Raw genomic sequence first — 24338 nt, 5'->3', positions numbered from 1 at the left:
CATGGCCGGCGAACTTCAAACTTGTCCGAAAACCTCAAAACTTGGTCAAAAAGGTCCTAAATTAGCCAAAAAGTCCGAAAATGTCGAATATTGTCCAAAAAGATCCAAACTTGACTGAAAAAGGTCTTAATTTGGCCGAAAAGACACAAAATTGAACGAAAAAGTTCAAATTTGATCAACATTGTCCAAACTTGGCCGACAATATCTGAACTTGGCCGACAATGTCTAAACTTGGCCGACAATATCCAAACCTTTCCGACAAGGTCCAGTTTTGGCCGACAAGGTTCAAACTTGTCCGAAAAAGCCTAAAATTGTCCGAAAATGTCCATACTTCACCGAAAAGATCCAAACTTGATCAAAATGTTCCAAAATTGGCTAAAAAAGTGTCAAACTTGATCCATTTCTGTACGTAAAAACCCATATTGATACCTCAGCTTAGACATCAATCGCAATCCATTTATTTACTTCCATATTTACTCAAAAATCACTTCACCAAAATAGAACATTAAGGTGTGAAATGCCATTGATCTTATCAATAAGCTTACCAATAATTTTCGTACATCCATCAACACATTTCAGAGTCCAAAAGCAGACGGTGTCTGGCTAGCAACAAAAAATAATAAAATTGATAATTTTTATTGTTAACATGCTTGACTTAATGTCAATAAGGAAAAGCCTATAAAAGAAATGTGTTGAGGTAGTTAAATTTTTAGTTGTTAATGTAATTTAATTCGGTGTGGTTTGCAGATATTTTGGGGAATTATTAAGTGATAAAGGATAGAAAATAATGAAAGTGTTGAGTTAAAAATAGGAATTAAGGATTTTATTAGTGATTGGTGTTCTTGTGGATTGAAAAAATATTGGAAAAATGTCAAATTTTACACCAAATTTTACAGAACTTTTTGAAAATACGTTCAAAACATTTCCAAGAAATGACAGTTATGCATTGCCAGGTAAGATTACAATACAGAGACCAAGCCGTTCATTTAGTGCTGATTGTGGATAACCGATTTCTTGACCCTCAACCCCTTAACTCCCTCAAGAGACTTAACATAATCTCAACCACCTTCTCAAGAGCATTAGGTGATAAATAAACGGCTCATTAGCTAATATTCTTGTTCAAACTGCTCCATAGACTGAGCCCAAGATCCAATAAATCCTTCATTAATTCGACGGTTCCAAGAGCGTAGAAAGTAGTTTTTCAAGGTATGTGTAGGGTGAGGGGTAAGGGTTTCCGATGCTGAGACCAATACCAAGACTTCCAGGGTAGTCCCGATCTCGGTCTCTGTCTCAGGAATTTGTCGAGACCGAGAATTTGGGAAACTTCAGGAGAGGATGGCTGAGTATTGACTAGTTTCCAATCTTTCAAGAAAAACCCTTGTAAATTGAAGAATTTTGTCCGAAAAGGTAGGAGAGGGTTGAACGCCAAATTGACTATACTTTCACTCCCATGAATAGATCGATGCTTGTTTCTTCTTAGATCAAGGTGATTCCTTGCCCTTCATACTTCTGATGAATTAAGATCATTCACTTTATCCAAAATTCATCTAATTTCTTGATCAAACATGTTCACGCGATTAACACATGATTGAAATTCCCAACCATATTCTTTATTAAAGCTATAAAATATGTTAGAAATCAAATATTATCATAAAAAATTGACATAATTATCATAATTGTAGGTCTTTATGAGCTCGAAGTTGGAGATGCTGCCTTTCCGCTATGTATTTGCTTGATGATCTTTCAAATGCAAACAGGTAAATTTTGACAATTTTAGAGCCTAAAAATTGACTCAATAAAGAGTTGGCAAGCCTCCACGCAGACGGGCCTCTATTGGGTACCTGCAAGTAGGATTCTGTGGAGCTGACCTTCAAATGAAAGCCTACCAACTCTGGCTCAATCACTCCAAATCGACTACAAAACATTATAATCCTTCCAGGTTTTGCACTCATCGAGTCTGGCATCGTTCGACCAAAAAACAGTGTCAACATAATGATGAAGAATATTGCTGATGTCTGCATTGGTGGTCTTGCATTTTACATGTTTGGATTTGCTTTAGCTTTTGGACGGGGTCAATACACGACTCCTTTCTTTGGAGCTGGAGACTTCTTCCCAAATACTAAATTTGGTGATCCGTTGACATGTCAAGTCTTTACATTGCTGTTGTATCAAATGTCTTATGCTACAACGAGGTAAGATTTGGATGAAATTGTTCTGCAAAATCTGACAAAAATCGGTCTATAATCTAAGTAAGCTGACAAATTAAGGGAAAGTTTGACAAAAATCAGTAAATAATCTGACCAAATTCCTTCAAAATTCTGACCAAATTTCTTCAAAAATCTGACAAAATTCCAAAAATTTAACAAAATTCTGGCAAAATTTTTAGAAAATTGAGGAAAATCCGTCAAAAATCTGCCAGAAATCCATCAGAAATCTGACAGAAATCCGCCAAAATTCTGACAAAAATCCCCAAAATTTCAATTTATTAACAACATCCAAATTCATCCTTACAGCAACACAATAGTCTCAGGTGCCGTTGCTGAACGCGTTCACTTCTCATCATACTGCATTCTCACATTCCTCATAACAATTTTATACTCACTTGGTGCTGGCTGGATGTGGGGCGAACATGGATGGCTGAGAAATCTCGGAGCCGTTGACTTATCAGGTGCAGTCATTCATATTGTTGGTGGAGCTGCAGGTATTACTTGTACATGGTTTATTGGACCAAGAATTGACAGATATAAGAATGGCAGAAAGCCATTGCCGATGGGAAATCCTGTTTATGTTTGTATTGGACTGTAAGTTGAACTGATTCCGTTCGTTTACATCCTTAAACTTATTCATCTTTAAATTCCAGTTTTATTCTCTGGTGGGGTTGGATAGCATTCAATTGTGGCTGCTCCTATGGCATAACTGGTGGTAAATGGGATTATGCAGCTCGTGCAGGTGTAGGAACTGCTGTGGCTACATGGGGTGCTGGAACTTTTGGAATTGCTTATTCAGCGTTCTTACATAAAGGAAAAATTGATGTTTTTGAGGTTATATCGGGGATCATATGTGCACTAGTGATGATCAATGCAAGCTGCTTCCTGATGCCTTCATATTTGGCTTTGATAACTGGAGCTATATCTGCTTTTGTGTCTATCAGTTTGTTACCTGTTCTTGATAAATTGTGAGTATTAACTTAGAATGTAATCATGCTAGCTTGCGTATAGGTGCGCAGACCAGCATAATGTTGAATGAAATTGCGCAATACTACGTGGTCCAGCGCTGGCTAGCGTAGATCAGCACAAGATTACGTTGACCAGGGCAAAGCTGCGCATAGAACTGCATAGATTGGCGCAATCATGCGCAGTCCAGTGTAGACTTGCGAAACATTACGCAGACTTTTTCAAGACTGCTTTAGTTTGCACAGTTCAGTGTAAGGCTACGTAGAACATCGTAAAGCTTTGCTGGCATGCTCGTTACTGTACGTACGAGCGCAAGTCTACGCAGACCAGCGTCAACTTGTGTAGGTTAGCGTAGACTAGCATAAGTCTTCGCAGATCTGCCTGACTATCCGAACTAGCGCCAACTAGCATATTTGAATACACAAATCTTTAATAAATCCAAGAAACTGAACTATTTAATCAATTTGCAGCAATATAGACGATCCAGTTGGAGTCTTTGCAGTCCATTGGTTTGGAGGTGTTTGGGGTCACTTGACAGTTGGTCTATTTTCCGAAAATCCAGTTCCTTTGACGGTAACTGCTGGAAAGGAAGGACTGCTAATGGGTAAGTGCATTCTATTCCACTGTAAATCCACAAATCTAAAACTTTGCATCTTTTTTAGGTGGCGGTTACTACTTCTTCCTCATCCAGTGTGTATCCAGCATAAGCTTAACACTCCTTGGTCTCATCGGTGCATATCCAATCATCTGGATTACAAATCAAATTATTCCACTTCGTCTTGATCCACAAAGTGAAATACTTGGATGTGACATAATTGATCATGGAATTAACAGCGTGTCGACTGCAGTTGTTGAGAAGTTAGATGATGTAGAGATCAAGGAGATTGTAAGCACTAGAATTCCTGATAATGTGGATGGCATGCAGCAGAGAAGGAAGTTTGGGATGGGATTGAATGTGTCAACAGTCAGTGAACATCTTTAGCAGGAACTAAAAATATTGATTTTTTGTTATTAAAAAGTAGAATAAATTGAATAAATAAATGTGAAGTTTTTAAGGTTATGCTTGGTGTTGACTCAATTCTGTTAGAACTAGCTTTAGTTCCTAGTCGACTAATTCATATAAAATTGCAGTCGACATTGAACTTTGATTTCTATATTCGTAATTCAAAGTCATCACCATGGTCGACATTTGTCCATCAACATATGTTGCATTTATAGCAGTGATGGACAATCTGAGTGCCGTGGCACATTAGAGTGTGTGTCGTGAATAATCTTAGGTGTCCTGGGACCATCTGTCTAGAGCTGATTTGTCCCATTGCTCAAAAAAGGTTACTCAACACTGATCTAAAGCAACACCTTGATTCATTGCAAATTCCATCATTAAAATGAAATTTTTACAAGCTTTAGCATCATTTCTGGCACTTGCCATCCTCAACTCATCAATCAGCACCAATTTCATCCTCAAAACCCCACAAAATTACAATAAATTATCAAATTATGTCTGCAAAATCACCAAAGACATCATCAAGTCCAAAAGTGACACTCAGGATGTCCTCATTGGAAATTTGGGTGGACAAATGTGGTCATCGACAGTCAATGACATTACTGGATGTATTGGACATGATACTGCTGTGGTTTTGAGTGATTTTAAGGAACCGCTGACTAAAAAGACACTAAGGAAGGCTGAAGTTGTGATTTTGACATTTGGTGCATTTAGTAAGGTAAGTGAACTTAATCCTGAGATTTTAAAGCCTTTGTTGTCCCTTTGTTGACTGCCAAAAATCAATCCACAGAACTACGTCAACAATTTATTCGAGTCAAATCATTTATCGACAGTTTGGCATCATATGGCAAAAATTGTGCTTATAATGTCGAAAGACATAGATGTAGTGACACGATTTAAGTATTTAGAGTGGTTTATTAAGTTTGGCTTTATTAATGCTGTAACTGTCCATGAAACAGCAAAACATGACATTCGATTCGAGACTTACTTGTCACTTGACGGTGAGCCTTCCTTAGAATTGAATGATTTTGATGCTTCGCTGATATTTCCTGATAAACTCAAAAATATGGCTGAATATCCATATAAAGTCGTTGTCTATAGTCAGATCCCTAAAGTGATCATTCATCAGCACATGCCAAAGACACCGTTGGTCCACTTCATCACGATGGTCCTGAAGATCCAAAATGCTACAATTAGGTACGTGATTATTGATAATGAAATGGAACTGGCTAATTATTGGGCAATACGCGACATGGACTTGACCTTAAATACAGGAATTAAGATGACGAGTAAGGAACCAAGGTTGACGACTTATGAGGAAAGTGGATATTGTGCCTTGATTCCAAAACCACCTCAAACTACATTCGATCAAGTTGTGTTCATTGAACCATTTGATGGACAAACTTGGATGTTCTTTGTGGTTACTATGGCTTGTTGTGTAGCTGTTTGGGGAATATTCAGAGGTCGTGGTGCTGTTGACTCACCGTGGCTGCTTGGGTATGGGATGTTTGTCATGTTCATCGGTCAAGGTGTCGATTTCAGTCGGAATAATCGCATGGTGCTTATTATTCTGCTGGAACTGATTATTGCCATGATATGGATACTGTGCAATGCCTACGAAGGTGTTGTCACTTCCTTCCTGATTGAACCAATCCATGAGCAGCGACTTCAGACATTTGATGACTTGATAGCTTCAGATTTTGAAATTATGACGGATCAGATATTCGCAAGAGCTGTCAATAACTCTGGAATTTACCATTCCTTAATACCAAGGCTTAATTCATCAGGAAATCAACTTAGAGATGAACTCAGAGTTGAGCTACAGAGACAATATTACGCATTTATCATGGGCTGTGACGTTGCTGAAATCTTGATTGGAGTCTCATTTACGAATGACAGGAAAGTGTCTGACTTCTACTACTTACTGCCACAGAAGTTCTTTGTGTACCTTGAACAGCTTGAAGCTAGCTACTTGAATCCATTCATTGAGAGACTTCAGTACTACATGGACTTGTCATTTCAAGCTGGATTAATGCACATTTGGAAGCTTATGTCACCTGAAAATAGAGTATTCAAGTCTAAATATAAGCAGGAAGATGAAACATCGTACCTGGAACTTAAGGACTTAAAAGTTGTGTTTCGTATCCTTATTGTTGGATGTGCTTTATCAACAATTTTGTTTCTTTTTGAGATCTGCTTTCAGGATCTCTTGAGTAGGCTGATGCTTGCTAATCAAGCCAGGAAGTTGAAGGATCGAGTACATGAGATGGCATATAAGAAGCGGAAGCAGCCAAAGCATCCAAAATATCAAAAAGGGGCACTTTACTACATCATTCATCGACGCAAGAGAGTCAAGCGATTGAAGGGAAGGACTTTGAAGGTTCGAAGGATTTATGTGCAGCCTAGGTTTGATATGGATTGAGGATGAAGTCTATTTTGTAAAAATTATCGATTTAATTAATAAAGACATTGATATTGATATTGACATTGTCAGTCAACAAAGCTTTCAAGTTCAATTCAATCACCATGGAAGACAATTGTGCATCAACACGACAAGTTACGCAATTTTATTGTTGTTTTTCAAACAATCTCATAAAATTGGTATGAAAGGATGAAAATCACAAAAATCTTGGTTCCATTTTTGGCACTTGCCATCCTTAACGCAACAATCAGCACTAATCTCATCCCCAAAACATCACTAAATGACCAAAAATTATCAAATTATGTCTGCAAAATTACCAAAGACATCATCAAGTCGAAAAGAGACACTCAGGATGTCCTCATTGGAAATTTGGGTGGACAAATGTGGTCATCGACAGTCAATGACATTGCTGGATGTGTTGGACATGACACTGCTGTGGTTTTGAGTGATTTTACGAATTTACTGACGAAATATACATTGAGGATGTCAGCTGTTGTTGTTTTAATGTTCAGAGGGACGAATGCAGTAAGGCTTAACAATATTATTATAAACAATATGAAGAATGCGGAACTGATCAAGTCATTGAAAGTTATTGAAAATCATTAAAATTGATGTAATTTGTTTGAAATCAGTTTTTCATTCTTGATTCAAGCAGGGTTCGGCAGGACTTTAGAGACCGGACTCCAATAGTCCAAAAATGCGTCTTTGCGGATGTCCGTCCTTCCGGGGATTCTTATTTCAGTGGATTTACCTCTGTTAACTGAATTTTAACATGGAGGCGCCCCAAAATTCGAGTCCTGCCGACTCTGCTCGCCAGTACACGTCTTAAAATGAGATTTCCTTAAGCTTGTCACTTAGATGGTCAGTATTAGAATTGACATCATGTTTCATGACTTACTATATGTAAATTGGATCATATCCACTATTCAGCATTGTCAGTATTGACTGATTAGTGCCACAACTCTTTTCGATTCAGTTCCACTCTGAATTATTCATTTAACTTAACATTGACTTGTTCTTACCAATTTTAAACTAAATTCTACTTTAATAGGAAATTATCAGCAAATTTATCCAGTCATACTATTCATCTGAACACAGCATATGGTACTTATTGGCTAAATTCATCATCATAATTCCCGAACATACTCCTCAATTTGATATTGAACAGGCACTTACTATGCTTGATGCTTATGGATTTCTTAACTGTGCCTTTGTCCAAGAATCTAAAGATGGAGTTCTGGTGACTATTGACAAGTCATTAATGGTTGAACAGCCTTCAGTATTGAATCAGCCACGAGCATCTGATGTATTTCCTGACAAGCTTAAAGACATGCACGGTTATGCTTATAGAATTGCTCTTCATGCACAAAGGCCTCGTATTATGATTAATAATGGCACCATAAAGACAGCAATTATGTACTTCATGTCTGCAGTCATGAAGGCACAAAATGCAACTGCTGAATTTATTATTGTAAATACCGACCGAGACATTGCTGATCTTATTTTATATCGACAGATGCACTTGACATTTAATTCTGGGATCAATGTTAGAAATCCAGAACCACAATTGATGACTTATGAAGAGAATGGATACTGTGCCTTGATTCCAATACCGTCCAAGATTCCAATTTATCAGTCAATCTTCATTGAGCCATTTGATGGACTTACTTGGTTGTTCTTTGTGCTGACTATGACTTGTTGTGTTGCTGTTTGGTGGATATTCCGTGGTCGTGGTGCTGTTGACTCCCCGTGGCTGCTTGGGTACGGCATGGTTGTCATGTTCATCGGTCAAGGTTTCGACTTCTCTAGGAATAATCGCTTGGTGCTGTCTATTCTACTACAGTTGATAATAATGATGATTTGGGTGCTGTGCAATGCCTTCGGAGGTGTCGTCACATCCTTCATGATCCAGCCAATTCAGGAACATCGAATTGTAACATTTGATGACTTAATTGCTTCAGATCATAAGATAATGTCTGATCTGAGTTTTGCATCTAAAATATCAAAATCGGAAGCATATGAAGCACTTAAGTCAAGACTTAATACATCAGGTGCTAGTCTCAAGGCACAATTTGCCTATGAACTGTCCAAAAAGGACTTTGTATTTATAATAAGTTGTGACCAGGCTGAGGTTTTAGTTGATGTTATTCTCGGTTATGCATTGAGAAGAGTCTCTGATTTTTACTATTTGCTGCCACAGAATATCCTCCCATTCCTAATACAGCTTGAAGCTAGCTATTTGAATCCATTCATTGGACGGCTGCAATATTATATGGACTTGTCATTTCAAGCTGGTTTGATGCATATGTGGAAGGTCTATGAGAACAATCCATTCAGAAAAAAGTATACAAAATATAGTAAGCCAACGTACTTGGAACTTGATGACTTAGTTCAAGTCTTCAGCATCCTTGTTATTGGCTATTTGATGTCATCGGCTTTGTTTGTCATTGAGATCTTCTTTCATGACATTCTGGTAAAATTGAGGCTTGCAAATCAAGGAAGGAAGTTCAAGAATCGAGTTCATCAGATGGCATATAAGAAGCGAAAGCAGCCAAAGCATCCAAAATATCAAAAAGGTGCACTTTACTACATCATTCATCGACGCAAGAGAGTCAAGTGATTGAAGGGAAGGAAGTTGAAAGTTCGAAGGATTTATGTGCAGCCGAGGTTTGATGTGGATTGAGAATTGAGGCTGAATATAAGGAAATTGGCATAAAATGGACAAAAGCCTGAATATAAGTTGATAAAAGTGTTAAGTATGTGTTAGAAATTAGATGTATTGTCAATGTCAGATGTAGATCTTTGTGAATTAGAGTTAAGTCGTCCCGAGTGGACAAAAAGACGTTGGAACTAGGCATTAACTAGACTATTGACTAGTTTTGCATGTATTTTAATCCACTTGAGACTATAATGTTTAATAAATTACAATAAATGTTGTTGTTTGAAACTAAAAATTTACTGTAAACTGAATTTTCTTAGATCTCGGCTTCGTGACCGACACTTAGACCAATAGCAAGAGATTGAGACACGACGAGACCAAGAAACCGAGCGATTGAGAGTTTTTGAGACCGAGATTATAAGCGAATTACCCAAAGTCAATCAATCTCGAGACATAGACCTAGAATTATGGGTGTCATGGCATTACCTGCGATCTAGATGACACATAACCCAAAGCTAATGACATTGAGCTTGCTTTGGATCAACTTAGTGCTAGTTTCATGTCAAATTGTTCCTTAAATTGCCTAGACACTATCCTTTAGTCTGATTACTTCTACACTTGTTCATTCCGAGCTAGTTTCAAGTTCAATTCCATTACCTTTAGCTTACCATTAACACTTGTTGCATCCATAGCAACGACTTCAACCATTGCATAGCTTTTACAATTTTTTAATTATTTTTTCTATAAAATATCACGTAGTAAAGTTAAAATTCTAAGAATTTGCCAAAATCATGAAGTTTTTTCGATTTATTGTGCCTTTTTTGGCACTTTTCATCTTCAACTCGACACTCAGCACAAATTTCATCCTCAAAACGTCCTCAAGTGACAAAAAATTATCAAATTATGTCTGTGAAATCATAAAAGACATTACAAAGTCAAGTAATGATACACAAGATATCTTTTTGGGAAATTTTGGCAGTTCTGAATGGTTTTCGACAATAAACTACATTGCTGGATGTATTGGAGATGATAATCCCTTAATTATTACTGGATTTTTGTCTGTACCGGTTAGTAAAGTATTAAGAAAAGCAACTGTTGTTATTATAACAGTTGATTCTATTGATACGGTAAGTTAAGTGAATTATATGACTGAGTATGATGTCATGGTCTTTGTACAGGTCCTTGTCACATTGACAGGACTCTATGGGGTGATTGAGACCGAGTTAGGATGAATCTATTTTAGAGACCGACTCCAGTTGAATCCGACTACATTAGAGAATTGATCAATGTAGATCAGACTGGAGGCCAATTTTGGACACCATTTAGAGTCCGAATCCAGAAATCCTGCTAATTTTGGTTTGAAAGATCGGTTTCTGGTGGGATTCAAGGCCATGTACTGATATCCGGTCTGTTGTCTAACCATACGGCTAAAGAGGCCTTACTCTCGCACTTTCAGATTCGCCTTTGGATGACTCAATACCAAATAGACCAATTTCTCCGGTGATGGTACGGTGCAGTACGGTATTGGTGGACTAATCGTAAGATACATGTTCACTGGTGATAGGTGCGGTATCGTGGTACGACATGATGGTTCAATGGTACAGGTGCACCACTATATAGTCCCAATTATGTATCTAAATAATACCGTACTGTAAAACCACCGGAGGAATCAGACCCAGCTTCCACTCCCCTCAGATACTACAATAACTTAAGTACCAAATTATTTAATATTTTCAGAAAATCCTCAACGTTACAATCCGCCCTAATTTCGAATCAAATGTACAAAATTTTAAAGCCAAGATCCTGATCATCACGCCATCAACAATCTCAAATGAAGAAACTGACGAGGCTCTTGAAGAATTTTCCGATTTTGGTGTTCTTAACATTGCATTTCTCCGTACAACAGAGTCTGGTGACATTGAGGTTAAGATAAATGCATCACTAATAAGTCAGCACAGCACAGTCATGATTAATCCAAATATTTCGATGATATTTCCAAATAAACTCAAAAATATGCAAGGATATCCTTATAAAATTGCTTTAAATCGTCAGCATCCACGGATATACATTTATAATGGTGCCGTAATCACACCTTTAGCTCATTTTATGTCCACTGTCCAAAAGATCCAGAATGCAACAGTTCAGTACATAATAGAACCAAATTACATAATACTTAGTGAGCACTGGCTGAAACGTACGATGCACTTGACATTCAATTCAGCATTTCGTATGAAAATTCATGAGCCGGAGCTGTTGACCTATGAGGAGACTGGATATTGTGCCTTAGTTCCACTGCCAAAAAGAACTTCACTTTTTCAATCAATTCTCATCGAACCATTTGATGGACTTACTTGGATGTTCTTTGTGCTTACCATGACTTGTTGTGTGTTCGTCTGGTGGCTGTTCCGTGGTCTTGGTGCTGTTGAGTCTCCGTGGCTACTTGCTTATGGCATGTTCGTCATGTTTGTCGGTCAACATTTCCGTTTCAGTCGGAACAATCGTTTGGTGCTGACAATTCTGTTGGAACTGATTATTGTCATGATTTGGATCCTCTGCAATGCCTATGGAGGTGTCGTCACGTCCCTAATGATTCAGCCTATTAAGATAGAGCGTTTTAAGACATTTGATGACTTGGTAGCGTCACATTATGAAATCATAGCTGATGAAGCATTCACACTAAGCATAAGCGGATCTGAGGATTATAAAGTCTTAAAACCGCGACTTAACCTGTCAGGTCCATACATAGGAAGTCGATTTCCATATGAATTAACACGTGATCAGTATGTCTTCATCCTCACATGTGATCAATCGGAAGTAATCATTGATGTCACGCTGCCACAAGTCAATCGAAGAGTATCCGAATTTTATTACATGCTGCCACAGAAAATATCTCCATTTTTGCTGTATCTTGCAGCTAGTTATCTTAATCCGTTCCTTGAACGACTTCAATATTATATGGATTTATGCTTTCAAGCTGGTTTGATGCACATGTGGAGGACTTATACATCAGAAATAAATCCATATCGAACCAAGGATGTTGAGCATAGAAAGTTCTTCAATTTGAAAGTTTCAGATCTTAATCAAGTGCTTAGCATCCTTATGATTGGTTATGTGATGTCAGTGCTTGTGCTGCTTATTGAGATCTTCTTTCATGACATCCTGCAGAAGCTGACATTTGCTAGTCTAGCAAGTAAGTTGAGAAAAAGGGTACATCAGATGGCATATAAGAAAAGGAAGCAGCCAAAGCATCCAAAATATCAAAAAGGTGCACTTTACTACATCATTCATCGACGCAAGAGAGTCAAGCGATTGAAGGGAAAGAAGTTGAAAGTTCGAAAGATTTATGTGCAGCCGAGGTTCCCTGAGGATTAAGGAGTTGCTGGAAATATTCCAAGAGATTGCCACAATGGGGTTCTATGGTGCCATCAGGACAACTTCGCGTCTTTCCGCTGATTTAGTCTAAGAAAACACTTTGTGCTGTCCGAGAATGACACAGCATGTTTTGAAACCAGTTCCCGGTTTAAGCTGAATGTAATTATTAGCAAGTAAATCGCTAGATTCAATATCATACGTTAAGCATCGACTTTAAAGCTGGTATCACACATTGTAACGCATTTTGCAATAGAAATTAATTCAATATTTATTTATTATTTATTCATTAGAACTACAATGTAAAATGTTTAAGTAAGAGTAATAAAGGGTCAATTAAATCAACATTAGTGACATTTGTGCATCAATTCTTACTGGATCTATGGAAACTACATCAATTATTTGCAAATTTAATTAATTTTTCGAGTAACACAATCAAAGTTATGAAATTCTCACGAATTTTGGTGACATTTATCGCAATCCTCACCATTTCCTCAACAATCAGCACCAATCTCATCCCCAAAACCTCACAAAGTTCCAATAAATTATCAAATTATGTCTGCAAAATCACCAAAGACATCATCAAGTCCAAAAGTGACACTCAGGATGTTCTCATTGGAAATTTGGGTGGACAAATGTGGTCATCGACAGTCAATGACATTGCTGGATGTGTTGGACGTGATACTGCTGTGGTAATGAGTGATTTTATGGATCCATTTGCAGAAATTACTTTAAACAAGGCGGCTATAGTGATTTTGGTGTTTGAGACTGTAGATGAAGTAAGTTTGAGAATGAATTTTCGATTAATTTTCTTCAATCAAAGTTAGGGCTCGACCAAGTACTACCGGCTTGCATTTGTTGCATTTTAGACTCTCAGGCATGCTTTTTCGGCTGAAGCTTATAGTTCGATCAAGGTTGCAGGCCAGTTCGTACATTTTTTGTAAATATGCCTGTAGCCTTGGACGAACAATAACCCTAACAAGCAAAGAGATCGCTTTTATGTACAATAGTGGTCTTTCTGTAATATAGAAGCATATTCTATGTCTATTAAGGTAATCAACAGCTGAAAATGTAGCAAATGAATGCAGTTTTGGACGAACCCTAACCAAAATCTTTTATAATTCAGATTAAACTCTATCAAGTCTTGAATCAGATAATTAATTCATCACTATCAATTCACATGTCAAAGATAATCTGCATTGTAAGCAGCACAACAAACAGGGATCAACAAATGATGATCATTGACGGATTTTCATTCTATAGTTTCATCAATTTCATCATTTTGTTCCAAAAAAGCAACAAAATTGCAATTATGACAATAAATCTCTTTGCACATGATCTAAGGACATCCAATAAGCTTCTAAATGGACATGAATTGTTCCCAGACAGACTGAAAAATCTCAACGGCTTCAAATACAGAATTCCTGTTTGTCTTCAATATCCTCGAGTCATTATTGAAGATGATGACCTCAAATCAGACTTGAAGCTATTCATTGAAACTGTTGCGGATATCCAAAATGCAAGCTATCAATTCTATCTGTTTAGAGATTGTAAAACAATCATGAATGCATGGAAACATCGAACTATGGAATTAACTTTGAATACTGTTGTTAACTTCCCAGATTACTTTGGAAGTAAGCTTCTTACATATGAAGAGGATGGATACTGTGCCTTAGTTCCAATACCGCCAAAAATTCCAATTTTTCAGTCAATTCTCATTGAGCCATTTGATAGTCTAACTTGGCTGTTCTTTGCAGTTACTATGGCTTGTTGTGTTGCTGTTTGGTGGATGTTCAGAGGTCGTGGTGCTGTTGACTCTCCGTGGCTACTTGGGTATGGCATGGTCGTCATGTTTATCGGACAAGGTGTCGACTTCTCTCGGAATAATCGTTCAGTGCTGATTTTCCTGCTTGAATTGATTATTGCCATGATTTGGATACTGTGCAATGCCTACGAAGGTGTCATCACGTCCTTCATGATCGAACCAATCCATGAGCATCGTCTTGAGACATTTGATGACTTGGTCGCTTCAGATTATGATATAGCATGTGACGAGGTCTTTGAGTACATGATAAAGCAGACGGAAGCATATAAAGCCTTAAAATCAAGGCTGAATACATCAACATCCTTACTAACTTATGAATTTGAATCGGAAATCATTCGACAACATTATGTTTTCATACTGGAGTGTAGTCAGGCTTATGATGATATGAATTTTATGCTTACAAGTCATAACAAGCTATCAGATTACTACTACTTGGTTCCACAAAAAGCATTGCTATATTTAGTAAGACTTGAAGCTAGCTTCTTGAATCCGTTTATCGAGAGACTTCAGTATTACATGGACTTGTCATTTCAAGCTGGTTTGATGCAGATTTGGAAGGTTATGTCATCAGAAAATAGAGTAATCAGGTTTAACTCTGAATTGCTGGATGAAGTATCCTACCTTGAGCTTAAGGATTTAGCCATTTTATTTCAAATTCTTTTAATTGGCAATTTACTGTCAGTTTTTGTAGTACTGATTGAGATATTCTTTCATGACATCTTCAGGATGCTCAAACTTGCAAATAAAGGAAGGAAGTTAAGGAATCAAGTACATAAGATGGCATATCAGAAGCGGAAGCAGCCAAAACATCCAAAATATCAAAAAGGTGCACTTTACTACATCATTCATCGACGCAAAAGAGTCAAGCGATTGAAGGGAAGGACGTTGAAAGTTCGAAGGATTTATGTACAGCCTAGGTTCCTTGTACATTAAGGAATTGTCTAATATATAAACTTTTGACCACTTTTGACCATTTATATCGAGTAGAGTCAACTTCAAGCTCTGATTTAATAAATAATTTATGTTGTTTGAGGATTAATGATCTAGATTCTTAATAAAGTTTACTATAATCACCATTAGTGACATTTGTACATCAACACGCTGCATCTATGGAAACTAAATTAACCATTGCAAAATTTAATTGATTATTTCAATTGAACAACGCAAGGAAGTCGCAAACATGAAATTTTCACAACTTATAGCTCCAATTCTAGCTTTATACATCCTCAATTCAATAATCAGCCCTAATTTTATCCTCAAAACTTCAGCAAATGACCAAAAATTGTCAAATTATGTCTGCAAAATCACCAAAGACATCATCAAGTCCAAAAGTGACACTCAGGATGTTCTCATTGGAAATTTGGGTGGACAAATGTGGTCATCGACAGTCAATGACATTGCTGGATGTGTTGGACATGACACTGCTGTGATTTTGAGTGATTTCAAGGATGTTCTGAGTGATAAGAGAAGTAGAAAGGCAGCAATTATAGTATTAGCACTTGGTTTGTCTGATTAGGTATGTAATCTATGGTTCAGCCAAAAATTGCAAGTCTGCATATCTAAAATACAGGGCTGTAGGCAAATAATCGAGCCAAAAGGCAGAGATCGAAGCCGTAACTAATTTTGAATGGAGTTGAGTCGATTTAAGTCAAATTTTCCATACAAATTGCAAGTCGACTTTGAGCTCTACTATAAGGAACAGTCGAAAATGGCAGACCTGCAGTTCTTGTCCAAAACCTTACTTTTTAAAACTTAATTTCAATATTTACCATACAGAATACAATAATATCAATAGTCAGAACCCACATCCACTCAAAAGTCTGGAATCACAAAGCCAAAGTCATGCTTTTAGTCAAGAATTCTCACAATTTCAATCGAAGACTTCAAATCCTGCAGATGTTAGTGACATATGGATTCATTGACAGCTCAATTGTTCATGAGAACAAAGATGGAAAAATCATTTTTGAGATTTTCTTCACAATGAAGCAATCCGTGAGGATATTGACGAATCCTGAGAAGTCAGACCTTATATTTCCGGATAAATTGAGGAACATGAGAGGATACAGCTACAATATTTTGGCATATAATCAGATCCCACGCGTGATAATCGAATCAAATGAGGTTAAGTCGACTTTAATTCCATTCATCGATGCCATTATGCAGCAACAGAATGCAGAATATCAAATTTATATAATTCAGGACTTACGTGATGTCAAGCAGTACTGGATGAATCGAAATTTCGACTTATCATTAAGCTTTGGTGTGCGTATGGAATCTGATGAGCCACAATTGATGACCTACGAGGAAAGTGCTTATTGTGCCTTGGTTCCGTTGCCACCAGCAACACCTTTTTTCCAGTTAATCTTCATTGAGCCATTTGATGGACTTACTTGGTTGTTTTTTATGCTTACTATGGCATGTTGTGTAGCTGTTTGGTGGATGTTCCGTGGTCGTGGTGCTGTTGACTCACCGTGGCTACTTGGGTACGGTATGGTTGTCATGTTCATCGGTCAAGGTGTCGATTTTAGTCGGAACAATCGTTTGGTGCTGATTATTCTGTTGGAACTGATTATCATCATGATTTGGATACTGTGCAATGCCTACGAAGGTGTCATCACATCCTTCATGATTCAACCAATCCGAGAACATCGACTAAAAACTTTTAATGACTTGGAAGCTTCAGATTTTGAGATCGTGACTGACAATACGTTTGCAATGATGTTAAGTACTGATTCATATGAGACATTAAAGACACGATTGAACACATCTGCAGGACAAGTGGATTATCACATTAATCAGGAACTGAGTCGACAACATTATGCATTTATTATGACTTGCGATCAGGCTAAAGTTATCATTGACCAGGAACTTGAGCATGAAAATAAGACAGTGTCTAAGTTCTACTATTTATTGCCTGAAAAGTTCATGCCATTTCTGATACAACTGGAAGCAAGCTACTTGAATCCATTTTTGGAACGATTTCAATATTATATGGATCTGTCATTTCAAGCAGGTCTGCAAGAATATTGGGCGTTTGACTACTCGACAGTAAATCCTTATAAAAAAGTTCACATCTTTATTGATGTGTTTGAGTATCTGAAATTAGAGGATTTGACTCAAGTGTTCAGCATTCTCATAATTGGGTATTTGATGTCATCTGCAATGTTTTTCGTTGAGATATTTTTTTATGAGATATTAAGGAAGTTAAAGCTTGCATGTTTAGTACAGAAGTTAAGGAATCGAGTATATCAAATGGCATATAAGAAGCGGAAGCAGCCAAAGCATCCAAAATATCAAAAAGGTGCACTTTACTACATCATTCATCGACACAAGAGAGTCAAGCGATTGAAGGCAAAGAAGTTGAAAGTTCGAAGGATTTATGTGCAGCCTAGGTTTGATGTGGGTTGAGGATGAGGTCATCTCCCTTCCCAGAATACTCCCCTGTCTCCCAAAATTCCTTATATTGTACATTTAGGTCTGAATATGTAGTTTGAAGCACAAACAAAGAAATAAACCATTTTATGCAATTTACTGTTTTAGAGCACAAAATTATAAAATTTTTATGGTCATTACAAAGCTTGCAGTTTCAATATTATCACCATGGATGACTATTGTGCATCAACACTTGTTGCGTCTATGGAAACTACAATAACCATTGCACAATTTAATTGATTTCTCGAGGAAGAATTGAAAATTATGAAATTCTCGAGAATTTTGGTGCCAGTTTTTGCAATTGCCATCCTTTCCTCAACAATCAGCACCACTCCCATCCCCAAAACATCACCAAAGTATCAAAAACTATCAAATTATGTCTGCAAAATCACCAAAGACATCATCAAGTCCAAAAGTGACACTCAGGATGTTCTCATTGGAAATTTAGGTGGACAAATGTGGTCATCAACAGTCAATGACATTGCTGGTTGTGTTGGACATGACACTGCTGTGGTTTTGAGTGATTTTAATGATGTGCTGACTGAACAGACTCTAAGGAAGGCTGCTGTAATTATTATGGCAACTTATCATATTAATTTGGTAAGTTTTGAGGAGGTTATTGGGTTTTTGGTTGAAATTAGGGTTCGGTTAAGAGCTGTAGGGCTGTTTTAGATGCATTTTAGATCCGCAGGCCTGCTTTTGATGCGTTTCAAATCCTCAGGCTTGCAGTTTTTGGCTTAAAACCTGCGGTTTGGAACGAACCCTCATTTAAATCAGAATGCAGGTTTTGGTTAAGGTTTGGTGCCATTTTGATCAACATAACACCTACAAATCCATTAATCCATGCTTTTCTATCTCAAAATTAGACTATAATCCGCTCGCTTATCCACACGCACATCCAATCAAAGGTTTGGCATCACATGGCAAAGATCATATTCATCATCAGGAACACTTTGTACTACAATCGTCAATTACAGATTCTAGACTTTTTATTAGGTCATGGCTTCCTGAATATAGCCTTAGTCTATGAACAAGACGATGGCAATGTCTGGTTTGTGCTGTTTCCGACACTGGATCTTAATGTCGAAATAATTCCATTGCATGTACCAGTTGAAGTCATATTTCCGGACAAATTAAAGGACATGATGAGATATCCATATAAAGTCATGCTGTCTAATGAGAAGCCACGAATCACAATCGTAGGCAATAAAGTATCGGCAGCCTTGATTCACTTCATAGAAGTAGTTGCCAGGCACCAAAATGCATCAGTTCATGTCTTTGTCCTTCCGGATGTTAGCCAAGTCCATAATTATTGGAGAGATCGTCATATGGATCTGTTGCTGAATACAGGAGTCTTTATTGAGTCAAATGAGCCAAAATTGCTGACTTATGAGGAAAATGGCTACTGTGCCTTAGTTCCGCTGCCTCCAAAAATTCCAATATTTCAGTCAATCATCATCGAACCATTTGATGGACTGACTTGGCTGTTCTTTGTCTTTACTATGATCTGTTCAGTTGCTGTCTGGTGGATGTTCCATGATCATGGTGCTGTTGACTCACCGTGGCTACTTGGGTACGGCATGATTGTATTGCTGATCGGTCAAGGCGTCGATTTTAGTCGGAATAATCGTTTGGTGCTGACTATTCTGTTGGAGCTGATTATTGTCATGGTTTGGATACTCAGCAATGCTTATGAAGGTGTCATCACATCTTTTATGATCGAGCCAATCCAGGAACAGCGACTCGAGACATTTGATGACTTGGTAGCTTCAAATTTTGAGATTATGTCCGATGGACTATTTGAGCACATGATTGAAGGGTCTGAATTGCATAAAAAAATTAAGAAAAGGCTGAATACATCTGCGATTCAGATTGGTGAACGATTTGGTCTTGAAATATTTAGACAGCAGTACGTGTTTATTGTGACTTGTGATCAGGCTAAGGCTACTATTACCTATAAACTCCCCAAAGACAACAGGTCAATTTCTGAATTTTACTACATCATGCCTGAAATGATAATGCCATTTATGGTTCAACTTGAAGCTAGTTTCTTGAATCCATTTATTGAGAGGCTTCAGTACTACATGGACTTGTCATTTCAAGCTGGATTGCTGTACATTTGGAAACTTTATCACACAATGAACTTGCCATACAACAAGATTTATGAGCAATCTGATGAATTTTACTATCTGAAATTGGAAGATCTGAAGCAGGTCTTCGTTATCCTCATTGTTGGCTGCTTATTGTCATCTGTTTTGCTTGTCGTCGAGATCTTCTTTCATGACATCTTTCAGAAGTTGATGCTTGGAAGTCAAGGGAGGAAGTTGAGAAATCGAGTACATGATATGGCATATAAGAAGCGGAAGCAGCCAAAGCATCCAAAATATCAAAAAGGTGCACTTTACTACATCATTCATCGACGCAAGAGAGTCAAGCGATTGAAGGGAAGGAAGTTGAAAGTTCGAAGGATTTATGTGCAGCCGAGGTTTGATGTGGATTGAGGATGATGAATGTTTGAAGTATCAAGTCGGAACCGAGCTGTTCTGACTTGGTTCTGACTTTCTATCATTTGGGCATCCCAAAATGTTTATTGTCTATTTTTATAAATAAGCACATTTCGATTTCATTATCAAGTTCAATAAAGTCACATGTAAGCAACTTGTTGAATCTATGGAAACAATGAATGTCATTGCAAAATTCGATTGATTTTTAAATCAATTTCCACAGGCAATAGTCAAAGTTTTTCTATTTTTCATGAAAATTACTAAAATTCTGCTGTTATTTTTGACGCTTGCCATCCTTAACGCAACAATCAGCACTAATCTCATCCCCAAAACATCACTAAATGACCAAAAATTATCAAATTATGTCTGCAAAATCACCAAAGACATCATCAAGTCCAAAAGTGACACTCAGGATGTCCTCATTGGAAATTTAGGTGGACAAATGTGGTCAACGACAGTCAATGACATTGCTGGATGTGTTGGACATGACACTGCTGTGGTTTTGAGTGATTTTATGAATGTGCTGATTAGGAAGAGTCTAAGGAAGGCTGGAGTTGTGATTTTAAGTTTAGAAGAAAGTAACTTGGTAAGTAAAGTTAGGTTTATGGATTTTGATTGATTAATTTAAGTATTTTACAGTCGGTGATAAGAATGTTCATTCGAAAGCATCATTTTGGAACTGTTTGGCATCATATGGCTAAGATTATCTGCATTGTTCCTGTATCAATGTCAACTAAACAAAGACAGGACATTTTGTCACTGTTTAGGCACTATGGCATCATCAATGTCGTAGCTGTCCATCAAAATTCTAACGGAAGCATCCAATTTGAGCTATTTAGTTCCTTAGTCGAGCATTTAAGCACTTACACTAATCATGTTGATAATTTTTTGCTATTTCCCGACAAATTAGCATCATTGGCTGGATTTAACTACGACATTTTGGTCTACGATCAGCCATCAAGAGTGGATATCATTGGCAATAACGCCATAAGTCCACTTATGTACTTTTTGGATGCTGTTACATCCATCCAGAATACAAACTACAAGCTGCACATCATCAAAGACTACAGTGAGATGAAAAGCTATTGGATTGACCGGAAAATGGACTTGACACTGAACTCTGGCGTGGCTTATCAAAATTCGGAACCAAAATTACAGACTTATGAGGAAAATGGCTATTGTATACTGGTTCCAATGCCACCTAGAACGGCTATATTTCAGTCAATTTTTATGAAACCATTTGATGGACTTACTTGGTTATTCTTTATGCTTACTGTGGCATGTTGTGTTGCTGTTTGGTGGATGTTCAGAGGTCGTGGTGCTGTTGACTCACCGTGGCTACTTGGGTATGGCATGGTCGTCATGTTTATCGGTCAAGGTGTCGATTTCAGTCGACATAATCGTTTGGTGCTGATTATCCTTCTGCAACTGATTATTGCCATGATTTGGGTACTCAGCAATGCCTACGAGAGTGTCGTCACATCCTTCATGATCGAGCCATTCCATGAGCACCGACTCGAGTCATTTGATGACTTAATTGCATCAAAATATGAAATAATATCCGACGAACCATTTGGGATAAAAATGTCAGGTTCTGAATCATTTAATGCCATCAAATCAAGGCTTAATACATCAGGTCAGACATTAGGCAAGCAATTCCGTACTGAAGTTTTACTACAACATCGTGTATTTATAATGAAATGCGACATTGCAGATGATTTGATGACAAAAACTTTAAATATTGTCAATAAGAGATTTTCAGAACTTTATTATGTGATTCCGCAAAAGATTATTCCTTATTTTGAGCAGCTTGAAGCTAGTTTCTTGAATCCATTGATTCACAGACTTCAGTTTTATATGGACTTGTGCTTTCAAGCTGGATTGATGCAGGCATGGAAAGTTTTTACACGACAAAATAAGGATGTAAGCACGAAAAGTGAATTAAATAGCATGTCTGGCTATTCAGAGCTTAAGGACTTAGATCAAGTCTTCAGCATCCTCATTATTGGCTACATATTGTCATTTGGAATGCTCATTATTGAGATATTTTTTTATAGCATCCTGCAGAAGTTGAGGATGGCTTATGTAGTACAGAAGTTAAGGAATCGAGTATATCAAATGGCATATAAAAAGCGGAAGCAGCCAAAGCATCCAAAATATCAAAAAGGTGCACTTTACTACATCATTCATCGACGCAAGAGAGTCAAGCGATTGAAGGGAAGCACATTGGGCAAAAAAGTGAAAAGTATGGCAATAATTGTTTTGATATGGCTATATTATAGACACTAGTTAGTAGTATACTGGAAAAATATTTTTTCCCGCCATAAGTCCAAAGTCCACCAGATATAGCTTAAAACATTTTTTGTGTTTTCGACATATTCAAGATGTTATAACTCTTTACCAGCTTATCCAAAAATTTTCAAACTTTTTTTATTTGATAGATATAAGTAAGTGCTTTTAATTAATACCACACATGATATACTTTTGACCCACAGTGGGATCAAAAAATTGAAAAAAGTACGAAAAAATGTGATTTTTTACACTTTTTCTCTTACTGTGACCGCATGGTGTAATAATTCTTTTTTTAAGTTACACTATATTATAGATCTTATCTATATCTATAATAATTGCCTACATTGTGTATCAAAATATTGACGTCTATATGGTCAAAATCGACTTATAAGTGAAAAACTCATAGGTACGAACTCTTTAGAACCATATATATCCCACGGTGTAACCCAGCTGTTCTATTTTATTTTTGATATTGTTAGAACTTTGGTTGAGCTACTAGATAAAAAAATAAAATCAAAAAAATACCACCAACAAAATTGTCAAAAATCGACCTCAAGGGGGTCTAGGGGGGTACCTTGAAATTCAAACTTTTATAACTTTTGCCACTATTAATGAAATTTGATGAAAATTTCATATGATATTTATACATCCATTATCTTAATACTTATAATCGAAAAAATTGTTACACAGTGTAATTTTGTTGAATTTTGACAATTTTCATTTTTTCATGTTTTTCAATCTATTTAATGAGGCTTAAGTGGACTGTATCTAAATTTCATAAAAAAAATTCTTTATTTATGTATAGCAGATTCAATTACCTATCCAACGATACCAAATATGTAACATTAAAGTAAAATCTCTTTTAAATATAGTGAGAAGTTTGAAAAAATAGCAAAAATTTGAGGGTTTTGAAAATCTACACTTGACATATTTGCTCATAACTTTTGTAAATTTGAATTTTATGTGATAAATTTAGTATTTTTAGAAAGGTTAGAGTATTTTAAAGATAATAAAAAAATATTTAGAGATCAAGAGTTACTCAGTGCGCCGATTGGCTAAGTCCAAAATGTCATAGTTTGACTGCCTCTACCGGGTGCAATTAGCATCCGATTTTTATTTTTTGGTATAATTTCCATGTTTCTATACTGGAACTGAAAGTATTTAACCGTAAAAGTAGTTTTTTCTTCAATTAAAGGTGCAAATAAAAAACAGCATTTTCCAAAAAAACTCACATTTTCGAGATTTTCCTATGTCTTGATTTGAACTTTTTGAGGATGAAAAAACATTTATATGGCATTTATGTTTTAATTCCAGCATAGAAACATGGAAATTATACCAAAAAATAAAAATTGGATGCTCATTGCACCTGGTAGAGGTAGTCAAAATATGACATTTTGAACTTAGCCAATCGGCGCACTGAGTAACTCTTGATCTCTAAATATTTTCGTTGCCTTAAAAATGCTTCAAGCTTTCTAAAAATACCAAATTTATATCATAAAATTCAAATTTACAAAAGTTATGAGCAAATATGTCAAGTGTAGATTTTCAAAACCCTCAAATTTTTGCTAATTTTTCGAACTTTTCACTGTATTTAGGAGAAATTTTACTTTGATGTTACATATTTGGTATCGTTGGAAAGGTATCTAAATCTGCTATACA

At 36.8% G+C, this 24338-nt stretch overlaps 2 protein-coding genes across 2 annotated transcripts; both read left to right on the top strand.

Annotated features, from left to right (window-relative positions):
- Nucleotides 1-785: 785 nt before the first annotated feature.
- Nucleotides 786-2211, top strand: LOC139091017 (putative ammonium transporter 2). The gene is made up of 3 exons (XM_070640976.1): nucleotides 786-953; nucleotides 1683-1757; nucleotides 1940-2211. Exons 1-3 carry the CDS (start codon nucleotides 869-871, stop codon nucleotides 2194-2196), a joined length of 417 nt encoding a protein of 138 aa, XP_070497077.1. The 5' UTR covers nucleotides 786-868; the 3' UTR covers nucleotides 2197-2211.
- A 405-nt stretch (nucleotides 2212-2616) lies between these two features.
- On the top strand, nucleotides 2617-4177 carry LOC139100773 (putative ammonium transporter 3). The gene is made up of 4 exons (XM_070653545.1): nucleotides 2617-2801; nucleotides 2861-3175; nucleotides 3644-3777; nucleotides 3836-4177. The coding sequence occupies exons 1-4, from the start codon at nucleotides 2617-2619 to the stop codon at nucleotides 4153-4155; spliced, it is 954 nt and encodes a 317-aa protein (XP_070509646.1). The 3' UTR covers nucleotides 4156-4177.
- The last annotated feature ends 20161 nt before the right edge of the window (nucleotides 4178-24338 follow it).

Source organism: Chironomus tepperi, unplaced genomic scaffold, assembly GCF_022539635.2.
Source record: "Chironomus tepperi strain 1889 unplaced genomic scaffold, CSIRO-AGI_Ctep_v1 contig_7, whole genome shotgun sequence".
Classification (NCBI taxonomy): Eukaryota; Metazoa; Arthropoda; class Insecta; order Diptera; family Chironomidae; genus Chironomus; species Chironomus tepperi.
Note: the sequence above shows the minus strand (reverse complement) of the source record. Positions and strands in the feature narration are given on the sequence as shown.

Coding starts and splice junctions, on each gene's coding strand:
- LOC139091017 (XM_070640976.1), top strand. CDS start 869: ATGTCAAATTTTACACCAAATTTTACAGAACTTTTTGAAAATACGTTC. Junction 954..1,682: donor TGACAGTTATGCATTGCCAG/GTAAGATTACAA, acceptor TCATAATTGTAG/GTCTTTATGAGCTCGAAGTT. Junction 1,758..1,939: donor GATCTTTCAAATGCAAACAG/GTAAATTTTGAC, acceptor TAATCCTTCCAG/GTTTTGCACTCATCGAGTCT.
- LOC139100773 (XM_070653545.1), top strand. CDS start 2,617: ATGTGGGGCGAACATGGATGGCTGAGAAATCTCGGAGCCGTTGACTTA. Junction 2,802..2,860: donor GTTTATGTTTGTATTGGACT/GTAAGTTGAACT, acceptor TTTAAATTCCAG/TTTTATTCTCTGGTGGGGTT. Junction 3,176..3,643: donor TTACCTGTTCTTGATAAATT/GTGAGTATTAAC, acceptor ATCAATTTGCAG/CAATATAGACGATCCAGTTG.